The sequence below is a fragment of the Eptatretus burgeri genome, chromosome 5 (genome assembly GCF_056783735.1).
Source record: "Eptatretus burgeri isolate ZD-2024b chromosome 5, Ebu_testis_v1, whole genome shotgun sequence".
In the NCBI taxonomy this organism is placed as follows: Eukaryota; Metazoa; Chordata; class Myxini; order Myxiniformes; family Myxinidae; genus Eptatretus; species Eptatretus burgeri.
The window spans coordinates 76,302,898-76,325,474 of NC_140965.1; the positions used below are offsets into that span (position 1 = coordinate 76,302,898).

At 42.1% G+C, this 22,577-nt stretch overlaps 2 protein-coding genes across 6 annotated transcripts in view; one reads left to right on the forward strand and one right to left on the reverse strand.

Moving 5' to 3' along the window:
• Positions 1-11,186, forward strand: part of PSMD13 (proteasome 26S subunit, non-ATPase 13) — a 31,859-nt gene extending 20,673 nt beyond the window's left edge. Inside the window, exons 10-13 of the mRNA XM_085882496.1 lie at positions 2,899-2,961; positions 3,657-3,737; positions 3,902-4,018; positions 10,984-11,186. Coding sequence (XP_085738622.1) covers positions 2,899-2,961; positions 3,657-3,737; positions 3,902-4,018; positions 10,984-11,079 — 357 coding nt within the window. The 3' untranslated portion in view covers positions 11,080-11,186. The remainder of the gene's footprint in view (positions 1-2,898; positions 2,962-3,656; positions 3,738-3,901; positions 4,019-10,983) is intronic.
• USP47 (ubiquitin specific peptidase 47) overlaps positions 11,187-22,577 on the reverse strand; it is a 148,706-nt gene continuing 137,315 nt past the window's right edge. For all 5 annotated transcript variants that reach the window (XM_085882495.1, XM_085882493.1, XM_085882492.1 and 2 more), the window contains 5 exons: positions 20,065-20,183; positions 18,700-18,830; positions 15,664-15,711; positions 15,345-15,475; positions 11,187-12,295 (listed from right to left, as the gene is read on the reverse strand). In XM_085882495.1, coding sequence (XP_085738621.1) covers positions 12,124-12,295; positions 15,345-15,475; positions 15,664-15,711; positions 18,700-18,830; positions 20,065-20,183 — 601 coding nt within the window. In that variant the 3' untranslated portion in view covers positions 11,187-12,123. The remainder of the gene's footprint in view (positions 12,296-15,344; positions 15,476-15,663; positions 15,712-18,699; positions 18,831-20,064; positions 20,184-22,577) is intronic.

The following is a 22,577-nucleotide window of genomic DNA, read 5'->3' on the forward strand; positions in this document are numbered from 1 at the left end:
ACGTAGACACACACACAGAATTAAAAGAAACCTAGAGTCTTTATTGGACCCTCACCGCCGTGGAGAGAGGCAAATTGGGGGCCAGAGTTCGGTGGTGTACCTGACCGTCGGAGGAAGGGCATGCTCCGCGATGTGGCACCTAACAATGGTCGCTGGTTTGGTCCCCAGTTGCACGTGTGGGACTCGAGGTTCATGGTGGAGCTCGGGTGGTGAATGGCCGGGGTCCACGGAGGGGTGTCGGGGTCGCTCTTCCCTTCCTTGTGGAGGGCCAGCAGAGACACGTTCGCCGCCTCAACGCCCACCTAAAAATTCTTCAAAATAACTTTTAAAAGACTCTCCAAGACCTCAAAAAGACCACTCAAGATCTCAAAAAGACCACCTGCCTCAGAGAGTGCTCGGGAATTTATCGACCTCCCTCAGCAGGGAGGGGCCTTGGTGAACACACCTCGCCGTCCAGCTCTGATTGGACAGGTCATACGGCCCACTTTTCCAGGGCGGGGCCTTGGCCCCTGCCGGGAAACCCCAGCCAGTCTTCCACGCGGGTTCATACTTGACGAGTAACAGTATCAATATTGCACAGGCCGTCGTGCAAGAGTTACAACGTTTGTGGAAGGAACGTTGGTGGAAGCGGCAAGGAACGGCTGCAAAACCCTGCCTTGGCAAGTCAGTGCTTGTAGACAGCGGGTGGGTAGTGTATCGTGATGGGGAATGGAATGGTTGTTCATTGGAGGGTTCGTTGGATGTAAAGATTTCATAACCTAACTAAAAAGAAATCGCAACATACGCCTTTGATTCTCCCACTCGACAAAAGGAAAGGGATCTGACTACGCACATACTTAACGACATAAATGACTTTTGGGACATCTGTATGTTGAATGCAAATGGTTTCCAGATCCGTAACAATATACAGTCTTGCGTCACTTAACACGACGGGGTTACGTTCTGAGAAACGCGTCGTTAAGCGACGTCGTCGTTGTGCGAACATCATTTTTTTCATTTTCGTTTTCGAACATCGTTTTCGAACATCGTACTTACACAAACCTTGACACCAAAGCTATATGGTGTAGCCTATTGCTCCTCGGAACACCAAAGCTATATGGTGTAGCCTATTGCTCCTCGGATACAAACCTGTACAGCATGTTACTGTACTGAATACTGTCGGCAATTGTAACACACATCCAAGAGACAGAAGACACGTTAGATTTACCTTTGTGCAGTTCATGACGGCCATCAGTGTTGTTAGCAGCAGCTTACAACCTCCTCTCGCATCGATTATTGAAAGGTGAATAAATAGCGTTTGGATTTTATAAATCCGTAATCATTGCATTGATGTTATAATTTACAAATGAATAAACGAGCACCTGTCAATTGTGATATATTTTCGGAACAGTGCGATTGTTTTAACAACATAAAAAGCTTCACTAAAAATAAATTTGTGTTTTAATTGACGAACAACGATTTATTTGTGGTATTCTTCAATTCAAAGGTAATTTACTTGCTAGAAGGTAAACGTGCAAATATTGGTTCAGTTTGAAAGCCGATTTCCTTGAATCCCGATTTAGCACGACCCTGTTTTTTTAGCGATGACATTTTATGGACCTCAACGATCACGTAAAAACAGGGCCACACTGTCGTTGTTTATTATCATTATGAGGTATTATGTTCTGTAGAGTGTACATAATTGTATGTGCTATTTTTATACGAGGCTACATCACTCGGCGATAGGAATTTTTCAGCTACATATGTTTTTTCATTTTTTTATTTATTTTTTTTCAGAGCTGGCAGAACCGTCGTATATGCGATCCGTCGTTGCCCGGAACGTTGTTAAGCGGCGCATGACTGTAATAACTTTAAATCTTTGTGAGTCTGCATCTTTTAGTCCAATTTTCACGCGGCTATTTCATAGGTGGGGATCGTTTAGGTGTTTAATTTATGTTGTTCGGCAATAACATTTGATTTCTCCATCGAATATGGTTATAGTCCCCCATCCAAAACCATGATCTTTGACACCCATTAAGTCACCCTCCCAAAATTTTGCTTATGTATCCATAATTGTCAACGCCTTGCATTTACCCCTACCCTTCATCGTTACTTGCATCCCTTGTACATCCATCTCCGTCGACTTTCTCCATCCGCTCTGCTGTTGGCTTTTCCCCTTTCTCCTGCTGTTGACTTTGTTATGTTGTGTTCTGATCCATTCTGTGTTCTTGCTCTTCCATGAACCTTGACCATGTTTAAAAAAAACCCCAAAAACCAGAAGGGCACCCAGTAGAGTGAAGTCCTCTGGCAGGCTGAACATTTTACATTTTGTATCCCAGCGATAGGGAAATCTGGATTCAGATCGTCACCAAAAATTAAATCAATTGGTCCTTGTCACACACCCCACCTGCTCACCAAATTCCATCCAAATCCGTCCACAACCTTTTGAGATATCCTGCACACAGACAGACTGGTGAAAACATAACCTCCATCCACTTTCGGTGGGTGGAGGTAAAAAGTTTAAATACGTGGTGCAAGTTCAGCTTGATTAGCGCTCTTATTTTGAATTTTAGTAATTTCAATCTTTATGCTCTTCAAGAAGGCTAAACACTGGGTGTATGTGTAATTGATGTGAAAATGTTTCGTGTTTTGTTAAATGCTTAATATGAAAAGATATTTGGAAATGGATTGAAATTGAAGTTTTAAATTACTTTTAGAAATCGATAAACGTGGGAAGAATGCATTTTCAACTCTTTGTAATCGGCTCGTGATATGGTGGAAGATTCACCACGAGGGTGAGCCATTTCTCTGCTCATTCATCTCTATACATTGAGTAAATAGTATGTCAATAAGATATATTTTTTTTGAGCCAATCTTCAAGTGTATTACATTTAAAATGCATTATATTTGTTCTGACAGCCTGATCTTGCAACCAATGAGGCCAAGTTGATGAAGAAGATTCAGCTTCTGTGCATCATGGAGGTAAACTCTCGTGCCTGTGCTGCTTTAGTGTGTGCCAATTGTAATTTGGTGAGTTATGAACTCAATAGTATATTAGTTCTGTGATCAAGGAAAGGTCAGCTGGGTTAAATATTTTTCTTAGAGCCGATTTCAACATTCTCGACAAGCACATCATCGCAATTGCAACTTCAACAGCCTGTTGATGTATACCGGTGGGTTTTCCCCACTTTACAAGAAACCTCACCACCTTTTGTTCCTCTGAAAATCATGGCCCTTCCAATCCACCTCACACGTGACAAAGATCTCTCCAGGGAGGAGTGGGCAGGGAAAATGCACATTACAAACAAAACATGTGGTCGTGCTATAGCGATATAACATCTCCAACAGTTGAAAGACATCATCATAGTGCTGACAACCAAAAATCAGTCAACAATGTCTTTGTAACAAAGTATTTGGTACTGACCTTTTGGTATGCACCTTGTTAAGTGTTGTGAAGTTGTGATTTACAAACTTCACAATACAACAAAATTGTTTTCTCTCCGATGCCTTTTAGAATAATTACGATGGTTGAGCTTAATAATCCGAGGTTTTCATGTCCACCCTCGTCTACAAATTTAATCAGCACACCTTGGTCTCCCATGAAATTATTCTTCGATAAGGAAGATGGGAAACGACTATGTTGATGCATTCTTTTATTTCTTGGCATCTAATTACAGATGACATTTACTCGTCCAGCCAAAAACAGGCAACTGACTTTTCAAGAGATTGCTGAGAAGACAAAGTTACCTGTGAACGAGGTGGGTTTTATCAATCAAGTGAGGAAATGGATTCAGAATTTATTTTTGTAATTGCAAGGTAAGAGGGGAGGAAAGTACCAGTGCTAGGTAACAGAATCATAGCATTTTGTCAGTATTAGAAGCAATTGGTGCTCCTGTGATTGACTCGTTTGTCCTCCCTCCAGGTGGAACTCCTCGTCATGAAAGCACTCTCAGCCAAGCTAGTCAAGGGAAGCATCGATGAGGTCGACAAGAAGATCCATATGACCTGGGTTCAGCCTCGAGTTCTAGATCTGCAGCAGGTTGGTTTATTTGAACAGAGGGGAACACTGAATCGGTTATTCCTTCCATCTTCAAGACTCATTGAGTCAAATCAAAATTGCAAACACTTGTCGTCAGAAGTAGCACATTACTGTTGGAGGTGCAGAACAAGCCGCCTCAGTCACGGCCTTCAAGGGAGGAGGTAATCACCCATCTCTACTTGATGGATGCTTTAAGTTAATCACTTTGTAGTCAACTTTGGATAAGCACAGCAATGTACGACAAGTAAGATTTGGAAATATGAAAGGCATCATTCACTGCATCCTTATTAGGTCATCTCGGTACCAAATGTACGTCCGTCCGTCAATTTTTCTTTCCGATCTTGATGAAACTTAGTATGTGGGTAGAGGTCGATGAGTGTTGCACAACGATATAACTTTTGTCCGGGTTCAAGGTCAGGGTCAAGGTCACGAGGTCACGTAAGTTATAAAAATATCGCCATTTTCAAAACCTATCTAGTCTGCCATTCTACAAGATATTCGGCAACTGTTTATTGATTATGATAGTAAAAAATATTATCTTGTATCTAACCGGACAGATTTTTGAATTTCCTTCCCGTTTGATCGTCATGTGATCTGGAAGATGGCCAAAAACGCCAATGCGATTCGCAAAGAAGGAAGGAAGGAGAAATGAAATATAAATATAAAACACATTTTTAGCCTTTTTAGGTCATCTCTTCGAGCATGACCTAATAATATGGGTGTCGATGTCCTTCGATCCGTCCGTCCGTTCGTTCACAATGAAGTTGAAGCGGGAGATCTGGTCATTAGTGATCCTGATAGAGGTCGATGAGACGTACACGATGGTATGACTTTCAAGGTCACCGAAGGTCAAGGTCACGAGGCCGAAGTTGCGAAAATGACGATTTTCAAATTCTATCTCCTCCGCCATTTCTCAAGCGATCTTGAATTTGATTGTAGCATATGAATCTATGGGACAATATCTAAATTTGGTCAGGCCGGATTTTCGATATTCGCTTTCGTTTTTGTGTCACGTGACTTCAAAGTTGGCAAAAAATGCGAAAATGACGATTTTCAAAATCTGTCTCCTCCTACATTTCTCATGCGATCTTGAATTTGATTGTGGCATATGAATCTATGGGACAATATCTAAATTTGGTCAGGACGGATTTTCGCATTTCGCTTTCGTTTTCGCGTCACGTGACTTCAAAGTTTGCAAAAACTGCCCTACCTTCAGGAGGCTATATATTCTCTAATGGGCATGGTAAAAGTTAGTGAATGGTGTCATTGCATAGCAGCTGACCTTGTATATTTATACATTTTCCGCCAAAGGTGCAAAAGTTTCAAAACCCGAAATGTAAACGTCGGCATTTATTTTCAAAATATAATTTCATGCATGCGCGCTAAAATGCCGAGTTTATACAATCTTAAAACGACTCCAAAACATCCGATTTTTACCAGAATTTCGACAACCGAGTTTTAAGCGATCGCAAAAACCGAAGACAAAATTAAAATCTAAGTTAAAACGAACTCGTAACGTCGAGCGAAGCAAAAATACTCCATTTCTCCACATTAATTTACGGAATTATGTTTGACCTCACTGTGACCTTGAGTTTTGACCGATTTTGACCAAAATATAATCAGCGCGAGCCATCACCCTCCTGAATCACGTGGTGTAATTTGACATTGCTAGCTTCTTCCGTTCGAGTTATCGTGCCTACAAACAAACAAACAGAAACGGAAGTGATCAATATACTTACGAAATCTTTAGATTTCGTAAGTAACAAACAAACAGAAAGGGGTGAAAACAGTAACCTCCAATCTTCGATGGTAGAGGTTAACTGCATGTTTAGGGTTAAATGGGATGATAACCTGGACGTCTACTTTAGATGCCAAACAGCCATTTCAGAGCAAAGCGTGCTTCAAGGCCCTGTCACACCTTGACGATTGAGCCAATGTCTGCCTGACGTGTGCAAAATTGAGCTAAAATGCCGGCACACGTCAAATACGTTATGGGTAAGTTTGTATACGTTAAGAGCACGCTGGTATACGTCGTAGAACGCTGGCATACGTTGTAGTACGCTGGCAAACGTCGTAGTTCGCCGAGCTGTTAGACAAATTAGCCATGCTTGAAATTTCCCGACGTATGCCAGCGTATGACTCACACATTCCGCATAATGCTGGCCATAATGTTGTAGGCACATTATGCGATCGTTGACCCACGTCCGACACACGTTACTTGTACATTACTCAAGTCGAAACACGTCGAGGTAATGTTTAGCGTACCCAAAACTTATTTCTAACCTATGAGTAACGTGTTGTAGGCACGTTACGCGATCGTTGACACACGTTACTCGTAAGGTACTCATAAGTCGAAACACGTCAATGTAATGGTTAGTGTCAGTGTTCCAGACTCCCTGGGATTTTTACTTATATTACGAAATCTGATGACTTCCGTCCTCTGTTTGTTTGTGTGTTTGTTTGTAGGCACGATAACTCGAACTGAAGAAGCTCCCAATGTCAAATGACACCACGAGATTCAGGAGGGTGATGGCTAGCGTTGATTAGATTTTGGTCAAAATCGGTCAAAGGTCAAGGTCACAGGGAGGTCAAACATAATTCCGTAAATTCATGTGGAGAAATGGAGTATTTCTTGCTTCGGTCGATGTAACGAGTTCGTTTTAACTTCGATTTTAATTTTGTCTTCGGTTTTTGCGATCGCTTAAGATGCTTAAAACTCGGTTGTCGAAATTCTGGTAAAAATCGGATGTTTTGGAGACGTTTTAAGATTGTATATAAAATATTTCACTCGCCGCGTCACAGCTCGTCACGTGGTGCAGCGTGCTTGAGCAGAGCATCGTTGATCACGTAAAGGTTTTCCTTGTGCGCGCTGACTGTGTTTTCGATAAAGATGATGTTTAAAAGTCATTTTTTTATCCCAATAAAGGTTATCGTCGCATGCCTGACTCGCTAAGCCGTCGGATTATGTAAAGATTGTTGGTGGATGGCCGAATATTTCGGTTTTGTGACTGATAAAATAATATTAAATAATTGCGTGGAGAAATGGAGATTTTTGCTTGGGTCGACGTTACGATTTTTGATGGTTTGATACAGATTCACCGTCAATTTCTGGTTTGCGTCGCTACCTTCTCCAGACAGCTTTTATTAGACAAGGTCAGAGGTCAAGTTGACGATTTCGTAAGTACCAGTCTATGACTGCTTGTTTTTTTCTTCGGTATAACTGTCATGTTGACACTTCGATTTCTCGTGCAATTATAATATAATATAATTAAAAGGCTGCCGCTCAACGATTTAAATCATAACCGTCATACCGAAGAAAAAAACAAGCAGTCATCGACTGGTGCTTACGAAATCGTCAACTTGACCTCTGACCTTGTCTAATAAAAGCTGTCTCGAGAGAAGGTAGCGACGCAAACCAGAAGTTTCTGCAGTGATTCTGTACCAAACCATCAAAAATCGAATGTTTGACCTCACTGTGACCTTGACCGATTTTGACCAAAATCTAATCAGCGCGAGCCATCACCCTCCTGAATCACGTGGTCTAATTTGACATTGGTAGCTTCTTCCGTTCTCGAGTTATCGTGCCTACAAACACACAAAACACGCACAAACAAACACAAACAGAGGACGAAAGTCATCAATATACTTAGGAAATCTTTAGATTTCGTAAGTAAAAAACCAGGGAGTCTCGAACACTGACGGTAACCATTACCTTGACGTGTTTCGACTTATGAGTAACGTATGTCGATGTGTGTCAACAATTGCGTAGCGTGGCTCCAACTTATGCAAGCGTATGCGGAATGTGTGTCGTACGTCGATAAATTTTCAACATGCTGAAAATTTATCGGCGTACAATGACGTATGCCAGCATACTATGACGTATGCCAGCGCGCTCTTAACGTATACAAAACTTACCCATAACGTATTCGACGTGTGCCAGCTTGGTTCGGCAAATTTTTCATACGTCGGCATACGCTGGCTAAAACGTCAAGGTGTGACAGCGGCTTCACACTTCGATGTCTCGTGCGGTTATGATTTGAATCGTCGAGCCGCAGCCTATGAATAGCCTACGCCAGTGATCGTTGGCGCTACGCTGCCACGTGCTATGCATAAGTTCGACTATCGTTGGGCATAGGTTGTGAACGCCGACAACATGCTCAGCATTCGTTGGTATAAGTTATCTATATGTGCTTAAAACGTTCTGTGTACGTTACTAATACGTTATGCATACGTCCAACACGTTATTATATGGCCAAAAATAAAAAAGACATCAATAGTTCAGCGTACGCCAGCGTTTTACATACATTTTGATACGTTGCCTTACGCTGGCTAAAACGTCAAGGTGTGACAGCGGCTTTAGCGTCATTATGAAGTTTTTTTTTGGTTGATTCATCATCTCTGAGCTATCCTGAATCAGAATCAGCTGGTTGTCGGGCTCACCCTTGAGGAATTTTTTTTAGAGCCGAAAAACAAAATGGCCACCACCGACTTTCGATAAATTCTGTTTTGGCTACATCTTCACTTCAAATGCACGTACACACACAATTTTGGTGTCTACTACTATGTTTCATGCGGCAGACAAGGTAAACGTTGATTCTCTCAAGATTGGACGACAACAGATGGCAGAATTTGAATCTGGATGGCCAACAAGCTTCAACAAGACACTAACCAAGAAAGTGACCCTGATGATTTCGACTAAAAAGAGCATCAAGCTGGATGGAAGGACAGTATATGATACCGAATTGATCTACACCCGAGTCATATGTCTCCAACAACACAGGGATATTGATATCAAGGATGTCCTCTCTTACGAACTGTCCCCTGTCCCAGCCTCCTTGTTTGATGACAGTGGTGCGATGCGGGCTTAGTCGAAAGCAATCCTGAAGATGAAACTCCAAGTTGAGCAATCAAGTCGAATCCAAGGTGTTCCAGATGCTGTCATCATCGATGGATGCGCCATGTTATGGACTGTACATTGGCCCACTGATGGTACAGTTGAGGATTACGTGATCAACTTCATGGGAACCATCAAATACCACCTGGAGTGTTGTGACGTATACCTGATTTTCGACAGGTACATCAAAATCAGCACGAAACAAATGATGAGATCCAGTCGCGCCGGTCATGATTCAAGTCTAAAACATCAACTCAACTTTCACGCAACACTTCCAGCGCAAAAAGTGGTCCTAAACGTAGCCTACAACAAAGTACAACTGGTCGATTTGATCTGTCAATATCTGATGACCCACATTGTGGACAACCAGACCAAACTGGTGATCACCGGAAAAGATCCTACACCAGTACAAGTATGGAACAATTCCACTCTCCAGAGACAGGATCTAAAAAAACACCATAAAGAAGCAGATATCATCATCCATCACTTCATTAGAATTGTCAGGTGTCAGTGGTGACTCGCACGTCAGTGATCTGCGACGATACAGATGTCTTTGTCCTGTTGATTCATTTATACCTCGAGGAAAAGATGACTGTGGATGTCAGCATGGAGAGTCTGTGTGCTGGGAGGGCAAACGTAGACATTCACCAAGCAGCACTGAAACACAAAAACATTGCCAAATATCTGCCTGCTGTACATGCTCTGACCGGATGCGATACTGTGTCGTATTTGTTTGGCATTGGAAAGGCCACAGCGCTGAAGGTACTAATGGGCGGACATCATCCCACCTTACTTGGTCAGCTGAAAGCAGACGAGGAAAAGATGATATCTGAGGCAACTACCTTCATTGCTGCCTGTTATGGTTCCAAAGTCGAAGGTGATATGTCCAGACACCGGTATAAGTTGTGGAAGTCTAAGATGGCCAACTCCAAGATTACCTCTGCTCCGAAATTGAAGTCATTGCCCCCATCGCATGATGCCTTTGTTCAACATGTACATCGCGCTCATCATCAAGTTGTTAGATGGAAATCGGCCACTCAGTCAGACCCTCCGAACTTGGATCCCATCAAGAATGGATGGCAAGAAGGTGAGGACAGTGGGACGACATGTCGAACCACACTTCCACCTGATGTGTCTGCTGCACCAGTCACCATTCTGCAGCTGATCAAGTGTGGATGCTCCATCAGCCGGCCATGTTCCACCGGGAGGTGTGGTTGTGTGGCAGCACAGATTTCATGTTCGATGTTTTGCAGTTGTAATACTGGATCAGACTGTTGTAACGAACAGACAAGGGCAGTAGCTGCTAATCATGACGACGATGACGATGACGAAGATTGAACATAATGTAGAACATTGCATCCTTAACAAAGTTAATATTTGTTTGCCTAAAAATAAAAGGTAATTTTAAAATCATATACATGTACATACTTACTTTAACACATAACCCAAAGTCAGTCAACTATCCACATGTATCCAGATATATTTGTGTAAAACTCGTATTCCAATATAATCAATTCATTGATCATTGCAAGTAAGTTACTTCAGCTGTCATTGACTATTATTGTACGTAGTATTAATATTTGAGGGTTCAGCAAATTCAATTTCTTACTCAGTGATCAGTGGAACTGCAAAATAGCCATTTTTCATATTAAAATGGTGGCCATCTTGAAAATATGACACAGGTCTGATATATATATATATATATACACTTTCAATTTTATCATTATCGGATTCCTTAACCATGAAAACATAGTAGTAGACACCAATATTGTGTTTGTAAGTGCATTCGAAATGAAGATATAGCCCAAAACAGAATTTATCGAAAGTCGGAGGTGGACATTTTGTTTTTCACCTCTAAAAAAATTCCTCAAGGGTGCGAGTCTGGCACCCGGCTGATTCTGATTCAGGATAGCTCAGAGATGATGAATCATCCCCAAAAAATTCATAACACCACCACAACATGCTTTTTCACATTTCCGCTGGACTCACCTGCATTTGAGGTAAAGTTAAAAACTGATAATGTAATTATTCCCCCTCTCACACCACCACCCCCCCCCCCAATCGCCAACAGATTTCAGGAATGAAGGATCGTCTGGGAGTGTGGTGTGATGATGTAAAGAACATGGCCATACTTGTGGAGGACCAGGCTCACGATGTGCTCACTTAAAATCCCTCTCCCACACTTGTACTTCAAAAGTTAAAGTTCCACGACTGTTGCAAGGCGTGATGTCTTTCCTCAGCAAATGTTTTGTACATATAAAGCATTCAAAAACATTTTTGATTTCCACTTTTATTTCGATATCGGCAGGCCTTCAACCTTTTCAATCAAACTGCCCCCTCCCCCAAAAGACATTTAATTTATGCTCCAGCTGGAATCTTAAAAATAGAACAGATTACATCAGGCTTGGGGAGGGGTTGCTGGTTAATCTTCAAAGGTTTCCAAATTATTTTATTTTCTTCCCCCTCAATATACAACTACATCATTTAGGGTGAAGGCCCAATAATCCAAAGTTTTCCAGTGAACCTCGTAATAGCTATTCAAGGCAACTCAAAGTTTGATGTACTGTTAGAAAGTTACCCTCTTGGCCGAATAATGAACAGCCGTAAATATAGTTACAGAAACCAGATTCAAAACCTATTGTTATGTACTGTACTCAGCTGCATAAGCAGATAAATGACCAATTCATCAGGACTGGCGGTTGAGATCCTTCAGAATAAGTAGTAGTAGTAGTAGTAGTAGTAGTAGTAGTAGTATAAATGCAAAGAAGCATAAATTGCTAACCACCTGACCCCTCCCAGCAAGCCTGTGCAGAAAGCAACACTTGTACACATCTAAACTGTTCCCAACAGTACGTACACATGGGAGACCTGCATAATAAAATGGGTGAGGGTGGGGTGGAAGGGATAATTATATTTCACATTTCATGATTTCCATCTGCGACACAAGATTTCTGGATTTTTTTTGTTTGTAATACCTTTCCAAAACTGGAAGTCTCAGTCCACCATTTAAAAAATAAATCCAGCCAAAAAAATCCCACACACCAAGCCACGGACTTTGCTGTCAGCTGCTCGCATGTGGGTCGGGGACGCAACGAAGGGCCTGCTGTCCCCTCCCTTCCCCCCTTTCCCAGAGAAGAGATTCTACGTGCCCTGATAAAATATCCTTGAGAGAGCAGGGGCATGGTGTGATTAGTTCGAAAGCGGTTTGGCATTAGTCTCGAATGGGTGCTTCTCTGCTTGGCCCACCATCCACGTAAATTTTGAGAGCCTTCTCCTTGCGTGGGGAGCATGACACCTGTGTGCGCTGCAGTCGCATGTTCTCTCTCTTTTGCAGCTCATTCCGTCGTTCCTCTGGCAATTCCAATAGCTCTTCCCGTCGGTCCCTGAAAGGCAGGAAAATGTTGGTGAAAATGTAACATTCCTGTAACAAATATAATATAACAATAAATATAATATATAAGTATTGCAAAAGAGCATTTAATGCAGTCTTGCCAGGGTATGTACACGAGTGAAATTTTACACTGGCACTCAAGTGGTTCTCCGACAAGAATTCACTGAAGCTTGTCCTCTCCCTTTCCTCTTCATACCCAGAAAAAACTGGAAGCAAGACGGCCAACTTAATCATATAATTGTATCATTTTTAAACACGCTTGGAAAGGTCAATCACAATTTATCGATAGCTAGATGCTGGTGCGACTCGGCTGCTCCTGTTGGTAGCATGTCCCGACAATAGAAAGTGTTTTTTTCTTTTTGAACCTCTGCCACCGAAGGAGGTTATGTTTTCAACCCTCTCTGTCTGTTTGTGTACAGGATATCTCAAAGTTGTGGACGGATTCAGATGAAAATTTGTGGACAGGTTTGGTCAGTGTGTGACAAGGACGAGCTGATTAGATTTTGGTGAAGATCTGAATCCGGATCCGGTTACTACAATTTTTAAAGTGATTCTTCACCATTGAGAGATAGGGCCAAAAACGATATAAAGCATGATATTTCAAAAATGTTTTGGGCCAGATATGTTCTTGTGGATCAGGCATTACGGGGCGGAGGGATGCGCTCCACTGAGTGCCTTTCTAGTTTGTCTTTTTGTGTGCATAGTCAAGGCTCGTGGAAGATGCAAAACAAAAAAACAACAGGATGCAAAACATGCATGCATGGGGTGGATCCAAGATGGACACAGAAGGACAAGGAGGGAAGGATTTCCTTTTTTTGGGGGGGGGTGGTTAACGAGGGTAGAAGGTGGTGAATAGCTGTCTTGAAGACCTGGACGGAAGAATACGATATTGAGGAGAATGTGGAAGTTGGTTCCACAGGCAGGGTTAAAACAACAAATGAGTGGAGATGCGTAGTGATCCTGGATTTAGGTCGTTTCACCAGAAGGGAGTTGATGATGGACCATGTGAGCCATGCACAATCCTGGGGGGAGACAGCACAGAAAGAGCAGAGGATGCAAGACCAGAAAGGAGGCGGTAGAAGACGGAGAGACCACCGACCTATTTGTGATGGTGAAATGATCAGGCCATAGACTCAGCTTCAGCATGGGAGATTCCAATGGTCTTGAAGCTATTGGTTTCTACAGCGTTAAGCTGAGAAAGATGTGAGGCAGGGGAGCCAGCCCAGTAGGGAGAGCAGTACTCCATCAAGCTGCGGATGAAGGCCTTGTAGTTGGATAGGATTTCAGGTTCGCTAAGGATATTTAATCAGTCGATAAGAGTATGTCTTGTTCGTGTCAGCATGGGTATTTGGGGGTTCGGCAGCTCTACCATTTGCACATCATTCTATGATTGCAGCACGTTTCGGTTAGCCCTGTGTAATTTGACAGGATTCTATGAGTGGGAGTGTCTATCAGCGCAAGAGTTGAACAATGTCTGAAATTGGACGAAACTAAACAGACAAGATGGGGTCACAAAAGCAATCATAATTCAATATTGTTTAAGATGTGTATGATTTAACAGGTGAGGCCATTTAGCTTGAGCTGCCATGAGTATCATTGGATTTTAAACTGTCTTCCAGAATCCTGCTGCAGAATATGACGAGGCCATTCTGTTTCAAGTTTCAGCGTGCCATTAATTGAGAGTGTAAAGGAGGGGGCAAATTGCTGCTCATTCTAGTTTTGAGAATCCCAGCCTAACATTTATTCAGATTGGACCCCAAACTATTAAAGTGCTTTTGGGAAACCCAGCAAATACATGAGTTCTTAGCAATTAAGGATAACACCGACAGAAGATAAGGAGCAAGTAATGCTTTTGGCATGAAATGCACTTGCTGGTTTGGCATTGCTATCATGGTAGGGGGTGGGAGGTTGATATTTATTACCCTCACCAGAGGAGTGGGTATTCCATTTGGGTCCATTTGTTTGTCCACACAAAACCTGAGTATAGTTTTTCTCTGCAACCACTTGTGAGATTGACAAAATTTTCACCATAGGGGCGACTACTCATGTAGAATATTTTTTATGATAATTATGATGTCATAGGTCATGTGGTGTGGCAGCCATGTTAGAAAAAAAAGGAAAAACTTTGGACCTCTACCTCCAAAACTGCTCCATGGGGAAAAAATTGAAACTTGGCACATGGCAAGTACTCTGCATGGGGAATGTGATTTTTCTTTTTTTTTTTTGAGGGTCATCTTGGGATAAATTGGGCAACAGAAAAAAAAATTGTCATTGGTCACATGGTTCAGCAGCGATTTTTGATTTGATTTTTAATTTTTTTTTGTTTGTTTTAAACCTTCAAAAATCTATGAAACGGTTGAATAAATTGAGGCGAATCTTTGCAGGTATGGCCACCTATACATAAGGACCAAAAAGTTCCCCACCTATGACATCATAGGGTCATAGGCTTTGGCAGCTATGATTTTTTTGAAAAATAAGCCTTGGAAAGATCAGACAGAACGGCTTGACAGATCGACGGAAAACTTCCCAAGGCTTGGGGAACGTGTGTGGATACCAGGGTGTTCACAAATAATTCATAGGTCACATGGTCTGGCAGCCATACTGGATTGAAAGAAGACCTTAAACTTATTTGTCTTGAACTGCTTCATCAATCAACATGAAACTTCAAAATTATGATCTAGTACCAAGGACACATCTGTGAATTGTAAGACAGGAAATGATGCCCCCCCCCCAAAAAAACTTTGGGGATTGGTGTGAATGTCTCTCTTCATCCTCATCATAATCATCATGTACTATGCTCTATGCAGAGCGCTGGTGCTACCGAAACAGTTACTTGGCCATAATCCTGGTTTGGGTCACCACTCATACTCAGGAAGTCAGGGCAGGAATTAAGAATTTTGCCAGGATGCTGGCGATAGCTCGCCTACTTTCCATTTCTCAAAATTGATTTTGAGGAAAGTCAATGTTAAACAATGGAAATGAAATGAATGACAATAGTAACATAAATGTAATGATATGCCAATCTTGCAGGCAAAGTTTACCTGTAGAAGACAACTGCTCCATCATCACAGATGTATAAAGGCCAGACATTCAGTGTAGACACTTTAGGATTCCACTCCAGGTCGTGGTGGATGTCCAGCACCGACATGTCACATGGGAATGTCCCACGACCCTAGTGAGGCAGTGAACCAATAAAAAGGTGACAAAGGGTTTTTTTTATAAGGGTATAGCGAAATTCCACACGTTTTAAACACCATTTCTTCTCTCCCCTCCCCTCCCCCACCAAATATTTAACTCTTGACCTTTCTTCAAAAGATGCTCAGAAACTCAACACATACTGTGGAATACATTCAAGCTCACCTTCGAGAATTCTATGTCTTCAACAGATAATCCGCTAATTCCACTCAACTGCAGGAAAGAGAAAAATATATATTTTTTAAATCACATCTTGGTGCAGCACTCACCTTACAGGTTATAGTTCTTCCCATGAAAGCAAAAAGCAACGGATGTTTCCATCATTTCATCTTTTGAAATTTTTTTTTACACAGTCGAAGCTCGTGGAGGAGCTAGAACAAGTATGCAACAGAACAAAAGGAACAGTAGAAAGAGAGGGGGTGGGGATAACTCACCAACGGCAGGGTTGAGGGACAACATAGAGGGAGACTTGGACAAATAATGATTGTGGGGAGGAATGAGAGGGGAGGACATGCCACACAGGGCGTACAAGATGGATACAGAAGCAAATTCTTGGGAAACGTTCCAGAGGCATTCACCAGGACGGTAGCATAAGGGTTTATACTCGATCCCACGACAAATAGACAACACAAGCAACTTAAAATAAACAAGGGGGTTGAATGAAAAAAAATCAAATATTTACAATGGTAATAATTCAGTGTAATAATAACCAGAGAGTTGGCGTCAAAGCCACCCAATGCTTGCCTGTTTATACATTTATCGTTTTTAAAAGACTAGTCTAATAATATTTTTTTATAAAGCATTGCAGTGAAGTCTGATCCAAATAATTTTAAAGCAATATATGTATTTGTATATTGTAATCAGTAAACTAGTACACATATTAAATGAATGGCAAGCATCTAGTATAAACAGGCGAGCATTGGGTGGCTTTGACACCATCTTAGGTTGAAATTTAATTTTTTTTTAGAATCATTTGTTAATTTCAACTTCACTACACCAATAGTATACCCCAAAGGAACCTCCATGCCAAATATCAGCATCTTAGTACACATATTAAATGAATGGCAAGCTTCTAAATAACTTGCACCAAAAACTTTAACATTTTCACACGCTGACGCTCACACCGGGGGTATCGCTATAGCTCTCTGTTCTTCGAACAGGCGAGCTAAAAACGCAACGTGAGATGAAGCTAAATGCCTGTTTGAGGTGCCTCCACACAGACTTTAATACAGACAAGGGGACAATAAATAAAAGAAAAATCCTCCCTTTCTCCCTTTCTCCTGGCACTTCGCTGTGTGCCCAGAGACGAGTTTCTGGAGCTTGGGGTTCACCAAACCGCGTCGTCACTGTGCGGGAAACATACATGAGGTATTCGTGAGACGGTATTCAATGGCAGGGCTCAGAAACCGCTGTGCAGCTTCTTTTCACGAGTGAATATGCCGACCGTTCCTCTCTTGCACCAGTTCTGTTCACCACGATCGACCTCCTTCCTCCTCGATCACACGACGAGACGATTTCTGAGGACCCGTGATGAGGCCACAAGGCACGCTCTTCTTCCCTCCTCAAAAAATGAACACACTTCACGGCTCAGCCGAACAGTCAATGGCTAGCATCTTGTTCCAGCACGCGGACAAATTCACACAGCATTAACATGAGAATCGCGCAGCCACCTTCGTCGTGTCGAGAAGCAACCGTAATGCCCTTCTATTCCAACCATCTCCTCACTCGCTTCTCTCCTAACCAGCCGATGTCTACTGACCAATCATAAGCCTTGGGCCGTGGCTTATTGGCATGAAACCGAGAAGGTGGGGTTACTGCCTACTCAGAATGTGCGGCTCTGCTGTTATTGTTATAAGAACATAATTTCCTTATTGCCGGTTTTGTAAATGCAAAAACACAGGAAAAGGTCACAGGGGGCAATCACATAGGAGAGGAGATTGGGACCATACTCTGTGCAGAGCGTTGGTGCTGCTTAAGCAGTCTCCTTGGCTATTGGGCACAATCCTGGACGGGTCGCCACTCCAACATAGTATACCAGCATGCTGGCACTCATTTTGCCGACCTCGGAAGGATGACAGAACGAGTTAACCCCACCTGGTATTAATTCAACAGCTGAGTGTGATTTGAACTCACGACCCTAGGATCCCAAGCCCACCACTCTAACCTTAAGCCAACACCAGGCATCAATCACATACTGGGAGAAATTAGTCTTAAACCCTACCAAATTAACACAGCACAGCACAGCAACAGCACCACCCCAATGCGGTGACATGTAACAACTTCAGCTGAGTTTCCCTACTTAAGTTGCATCAAAATGTCTCCTACATGTCCAAGGACCATGCTACTCCATACAATCCTCCCTTTGCTATGAAATCCCTCCATCTACCCCCACAACCGCAACTATACAAGTACATTTATAGACATTGCTCGTTCAGAACAATGGGAAAAAAAATATGAAGATAAGATTGTCATTTTACATTTTGCTACTTCCTCTTGGTTAAAAAAAAAGAAAAACAAGCACGGAGAAGAAGTAGTAGTTTCCCAACTTTTAGCCGTTTTAGCTCTCCACATGAACAACTAACCAGCCAAAGATATTAAAAGTGGTACATGCTGCTTCCTTGCTCGACACTGAGCATTTAAAAGGACAGAGCACAGACAAATGATTCTGGGAAAGCAATGGCAAACCATTAAGTGTAACCCTTGCCATGAAACTACTTTGGCAGCACCAACACTTGTAAAAAAATATGTATGGTACATAAAAATCAAAATGAATGACTATTTTTGTCAACTTTCCATATACAACACGAGTTTTGCAGTGTGGAAGATAATTCGAGCAAAATTTATAGGCCTTGGCCATTGGAAAGGCCTTGGCAGAACCCCAGTGCTGCCATTTCAACAACAAACAACTCTGAAGCTTCATCCTCTTCTTCTTCTTCCTTTGCAATGCATGCAGTAAGTTTGGAATAACTCTGCTCAATTGTCACGACTGACTCAATGTAGATCGAGACAGACGAGCAAAATGTCGAAGACGGAAGGTGGTGCCATCGTCTTTTAACGTGCCTGATATGCCGATGTATACAGGATTAATTTCAACTTTTGTTTTTTCCGGCACGTAAATTAAGGTCTTAGAAAATTATATTTTGAGATTTGAGCCCCATGATTTTGGAATGCGATACAATTGGGTGAAGCGATTCAGCTTACTTGTATCTTCAGCTCTTCCACTGTATTAGTTTCCAAAACCACTTCTTGGAATTGCTCCAGGATTAGCAGAGATGGTCGCCAGCGACGCGCAAGTACCGCGAGCTGAGACATTGATGTCATACGGTCTGGACCTGCGGAAGGTGGATGTGGGCAAGGTAGAAACAAAAAAAAAAAGTGTCTGACGGTTGACTGTATAAACTCTGTGCCAATCATGTCTCACTAACGATGGCAGCTACAGCAAGAAGCCGCCATCTATTTATTACATGAACAAATTAACTTTCTTAAATGGCATTGCGATACAAAAATATGTGTAGCATGAAAAAGGCCACCATTACGAGGATAATTATGTCTAGTAAAACACATTTTGCTTTACAGAGTTCATCGATACACAGTCAGCAAGGCCGGATGAGTGTATTTGAACAATATTCAGAACAGACACACAAGCGCTCGGTCTTGTGTTTGGAACAAAACACAAGACTGGCAAAGGTTTTTAAATGTAATGTTTGATTATTTCTTTTGGGATGAAATACGGAGGTGGAACATGGCATGCTCGTATAATGAGCATATTGTTTAAATGGAATCTGCAACATTGTTGCAATGTGGATTCTTGCACCGTGGTCACGACGTGCATTTTGAAAGCAGACATCAGACTTCACTAGTGCCAGGACGCAAAAAGCACGTCCGACTTACCCTGAATGTTTGAAAAATCACCGTTATAATTTATAAACAAACTAGACAGCAAATTGAAAAAGGGTGTTAAGCAAAGACCGAGATTCCTCGGAGTGCTGCAGGAATCGGACCATGGAAAGCACAACAGAGTTTAAAAAAAAAATTGTCTGAAGGAACAGCACGGTCTGCAAAATACACCTTTTACCCAGGTATAAAAGGACGAGTTAGTAGATGCATTAATCATATCAACAGTTGTAAGCAACCAACGCAGACATACCAACAAATAATTATAAAAATAAATAATGTTACAAATCCTCGGGCGACCATGCGACACGGGGTGTTGTTTGATTTGCATTTAGCGTATAATACAAAAGAACACCAAGAAGATCATCTCCTAACCACCAAACATATACCATATACAATTGGCCATGATGTCACAGATATGGAAATGCTACAAAACAGAAGCACAAAGTTCATAAACATTTCCCTTTGTTATTCATCAATAGGAACAATGATTATTATACAAGTCACAAAAAAACCCTGAACTCAAGTCCGATTTGAGGCTCGCATGCAAATCACTTGCAGGACAGATAGGAGTTGGCATGTGTACCTTTACATGACCTACAAGGACATTCGTAGGCAATGGACCGCATAAAGGGATATAAACTTGAGTTTGGGTCTTCAAAATGATCATACCATCGAGCAACTCAAGGAAGACTTCCCAGTTGCTAAAGATGGGGATGTTATCTTCGTAGGCTTGAGAGTCCAGGAAGATCGTGCCTGGGTTCTTCCAGGTTTTCTTTCGCAGCCTCAGCCTGAAAAAATAATCAGTTTGGAAAAGCCGGCAGTGTAGTCAGTGCAAGCAGGTTGAGAATAACACAAGTTTTGAGTTGTTCAAGATTCAACTCCCAAAAGATGAGATCAAGCAGACTTGCCACAGTCTTTTGGAACTCACAAAAAAAACCAAAAACGTTCAACTTGCTTTAAAAAAAAAAAAAAAGAAAGAGAAAGAGCAATAGAAAAATAATTCCCCATTTCTCATCAAGCCAACAGAGAAATATTGGTGAAGGATGTTTTATTTATTTCAGAGGTTAATTGTTTCCCTGAAAATAACTGCCTGACAAACATAGACTGATGACCCATTTACAATTTGGGATTTCATAAGGGGGTAAGGGGTGGGGGAGAGTTTGATTGCAATAGCTTTGACGATAACGAGGTGCGCTAAGTACCATGGGAAGCAAGAACCTGACGTCTCGGGCGTTAACCCCTCCTTTGCTTCGACGAAGGGTGGAACCAAAGCCTCTTTATTTGACCAATACCATGAGCATTTTAGCATATGCATCCAAGTATCAACAATCAACATTAAGTTTTATTGTCCCCAATACTGTTGCCCAAGCATCCTTGATTTGTTGCTTTGTTTTCACCCATTCCTGACATAACCCCCTGTTGTATCTGAATCTGTGGTCTCCAGCTATGGTGTACTCTCATCGTTGGATAGATGCGCATTTTATAATCGTCCTCTGTTGAGACTCTGGTCGGATTTGTGCCTCGTCTCTGCTTTTAGTGAATTATAGAACTGTGTTGATTATGTCCCTGTTAATTTTCCTCGTCATCAAAGTGTTAATCACTCGCGCGAGGTGACCATGTTGTTCGCCAGTTGGTGGGAAAGACCCTGGTTTGGTCGAGGTGACTGTTAGGTTGTGACATTAATCGATACTTCACAGACTCTCACTATGTCTCTGAAAGGACCATTTAGAAAACACCCTCATCCACTTTCTCAACAATCCTCTGGAAGAAGGTCTTTCTTTCAAGCTTCTGGGTCTCACTATCTACCATGATCTTTCCTGGGAAAGCCACATTTCAAACCTCGCCTCCAAAGTCAGTCACCGACTGGGAATCCTCTGTCATGCAAAGTCCTTCCTCGGCCCACCTGAGCTCCTGACCTCTTACAAAGCTTTCATCCGCAGCCTGATGGAGTACTGCTCTCCCCTCTGGGCTGGTGCTCCTGCCTCCCACCTTTCTCGGCTTCACGCTGTGGAATCCAAGGCATTTAGGATCATTGGTATCTCCCGCGATGAGGCCGAGTCTTTGGGCCTCTCACTGCAGGCAGGTCGGTGGTCTGTCTTCTTCAGTCTCCTCTCTGGTCTCACCCCCCCCCACTCTGTCTGCGACATGACCCACCATATTTCCACAGAGCGCTTAAGGTCCACCAACAACCCCCTTCTGGTAAAACTACCAAAATCACGAATCACTGCTCACCTTCACTCTTCCATTCCTCTTTTTTCCTGCCTTTGGAATAAACTCCCACACTCTGTTCAATCCCATTCTTCCCTCCAGGCCTTCAAAACAGCTGTTCACCACCACCTCTTATCATCCCCCATCCAAATCCTTGATCTTTTCTACCCCCGATAATCCACCCAAGCCCACCTCCTTCAAATTCCCTGCTTTCCTTCCTGAAAGTCCCTGTAATGTCCATCTTGTATTTCCCGTGTTCCCTGCCCCATCCCTCTCCCTTCCACAGATCTCCTAATGTTTCTGTTCCCCACTGTTTTGTCCTTCCCACTCCCGCCCCTCTTGTCTCATGCCCCTCTTGCTGTGCATTGTGTGTTAACAAGCTTCGACAATGTATCAAAAAAAAAAAACCAAAAAAAAACAAACAGTTTGGCCCAATTGTGTTCAGTTATCTTGGGAACAAAGCCCAGCATGCGTGGTCATGTATGTGACAATATATTCGGCCTAAATAATATGAACACGTTTTTGAGATTGAAGAATACATTGCAGTTAGGATGGGTTATGGCTTTGACCATTTGCAAGATATCAGTCAAAGCTTTCTCAATACCTGGTGAAACAGCTGGTAAATTCTCCTGACAAAGGCCCCTATGTACGCCCAAAATATTGCACCTGATAATTTCTCGTAATAACTGTAGTTGTACTTTTGTTTACAACTTCACCATTTTAGGTGATTGGATGCTTTAAAAGCTGGAAATTTTCAAAAAATAAGGAAATCAAAACAGACTTAATTGTGCAATATAAAAAAAAGTAAAACCCTCTTAATTGGCGGCCTTTTTAACCACGAAATCGGATAATCCGTGGGCCCACCATGGACCACAAAATTTAAACATGAAATACAGTAGTAGTATTTTTTGGGTGGAATGCAAGCAGACTACCATCAGCAGTTTCTTTAAGAAGGCTTAAATTATTTCTGTTAA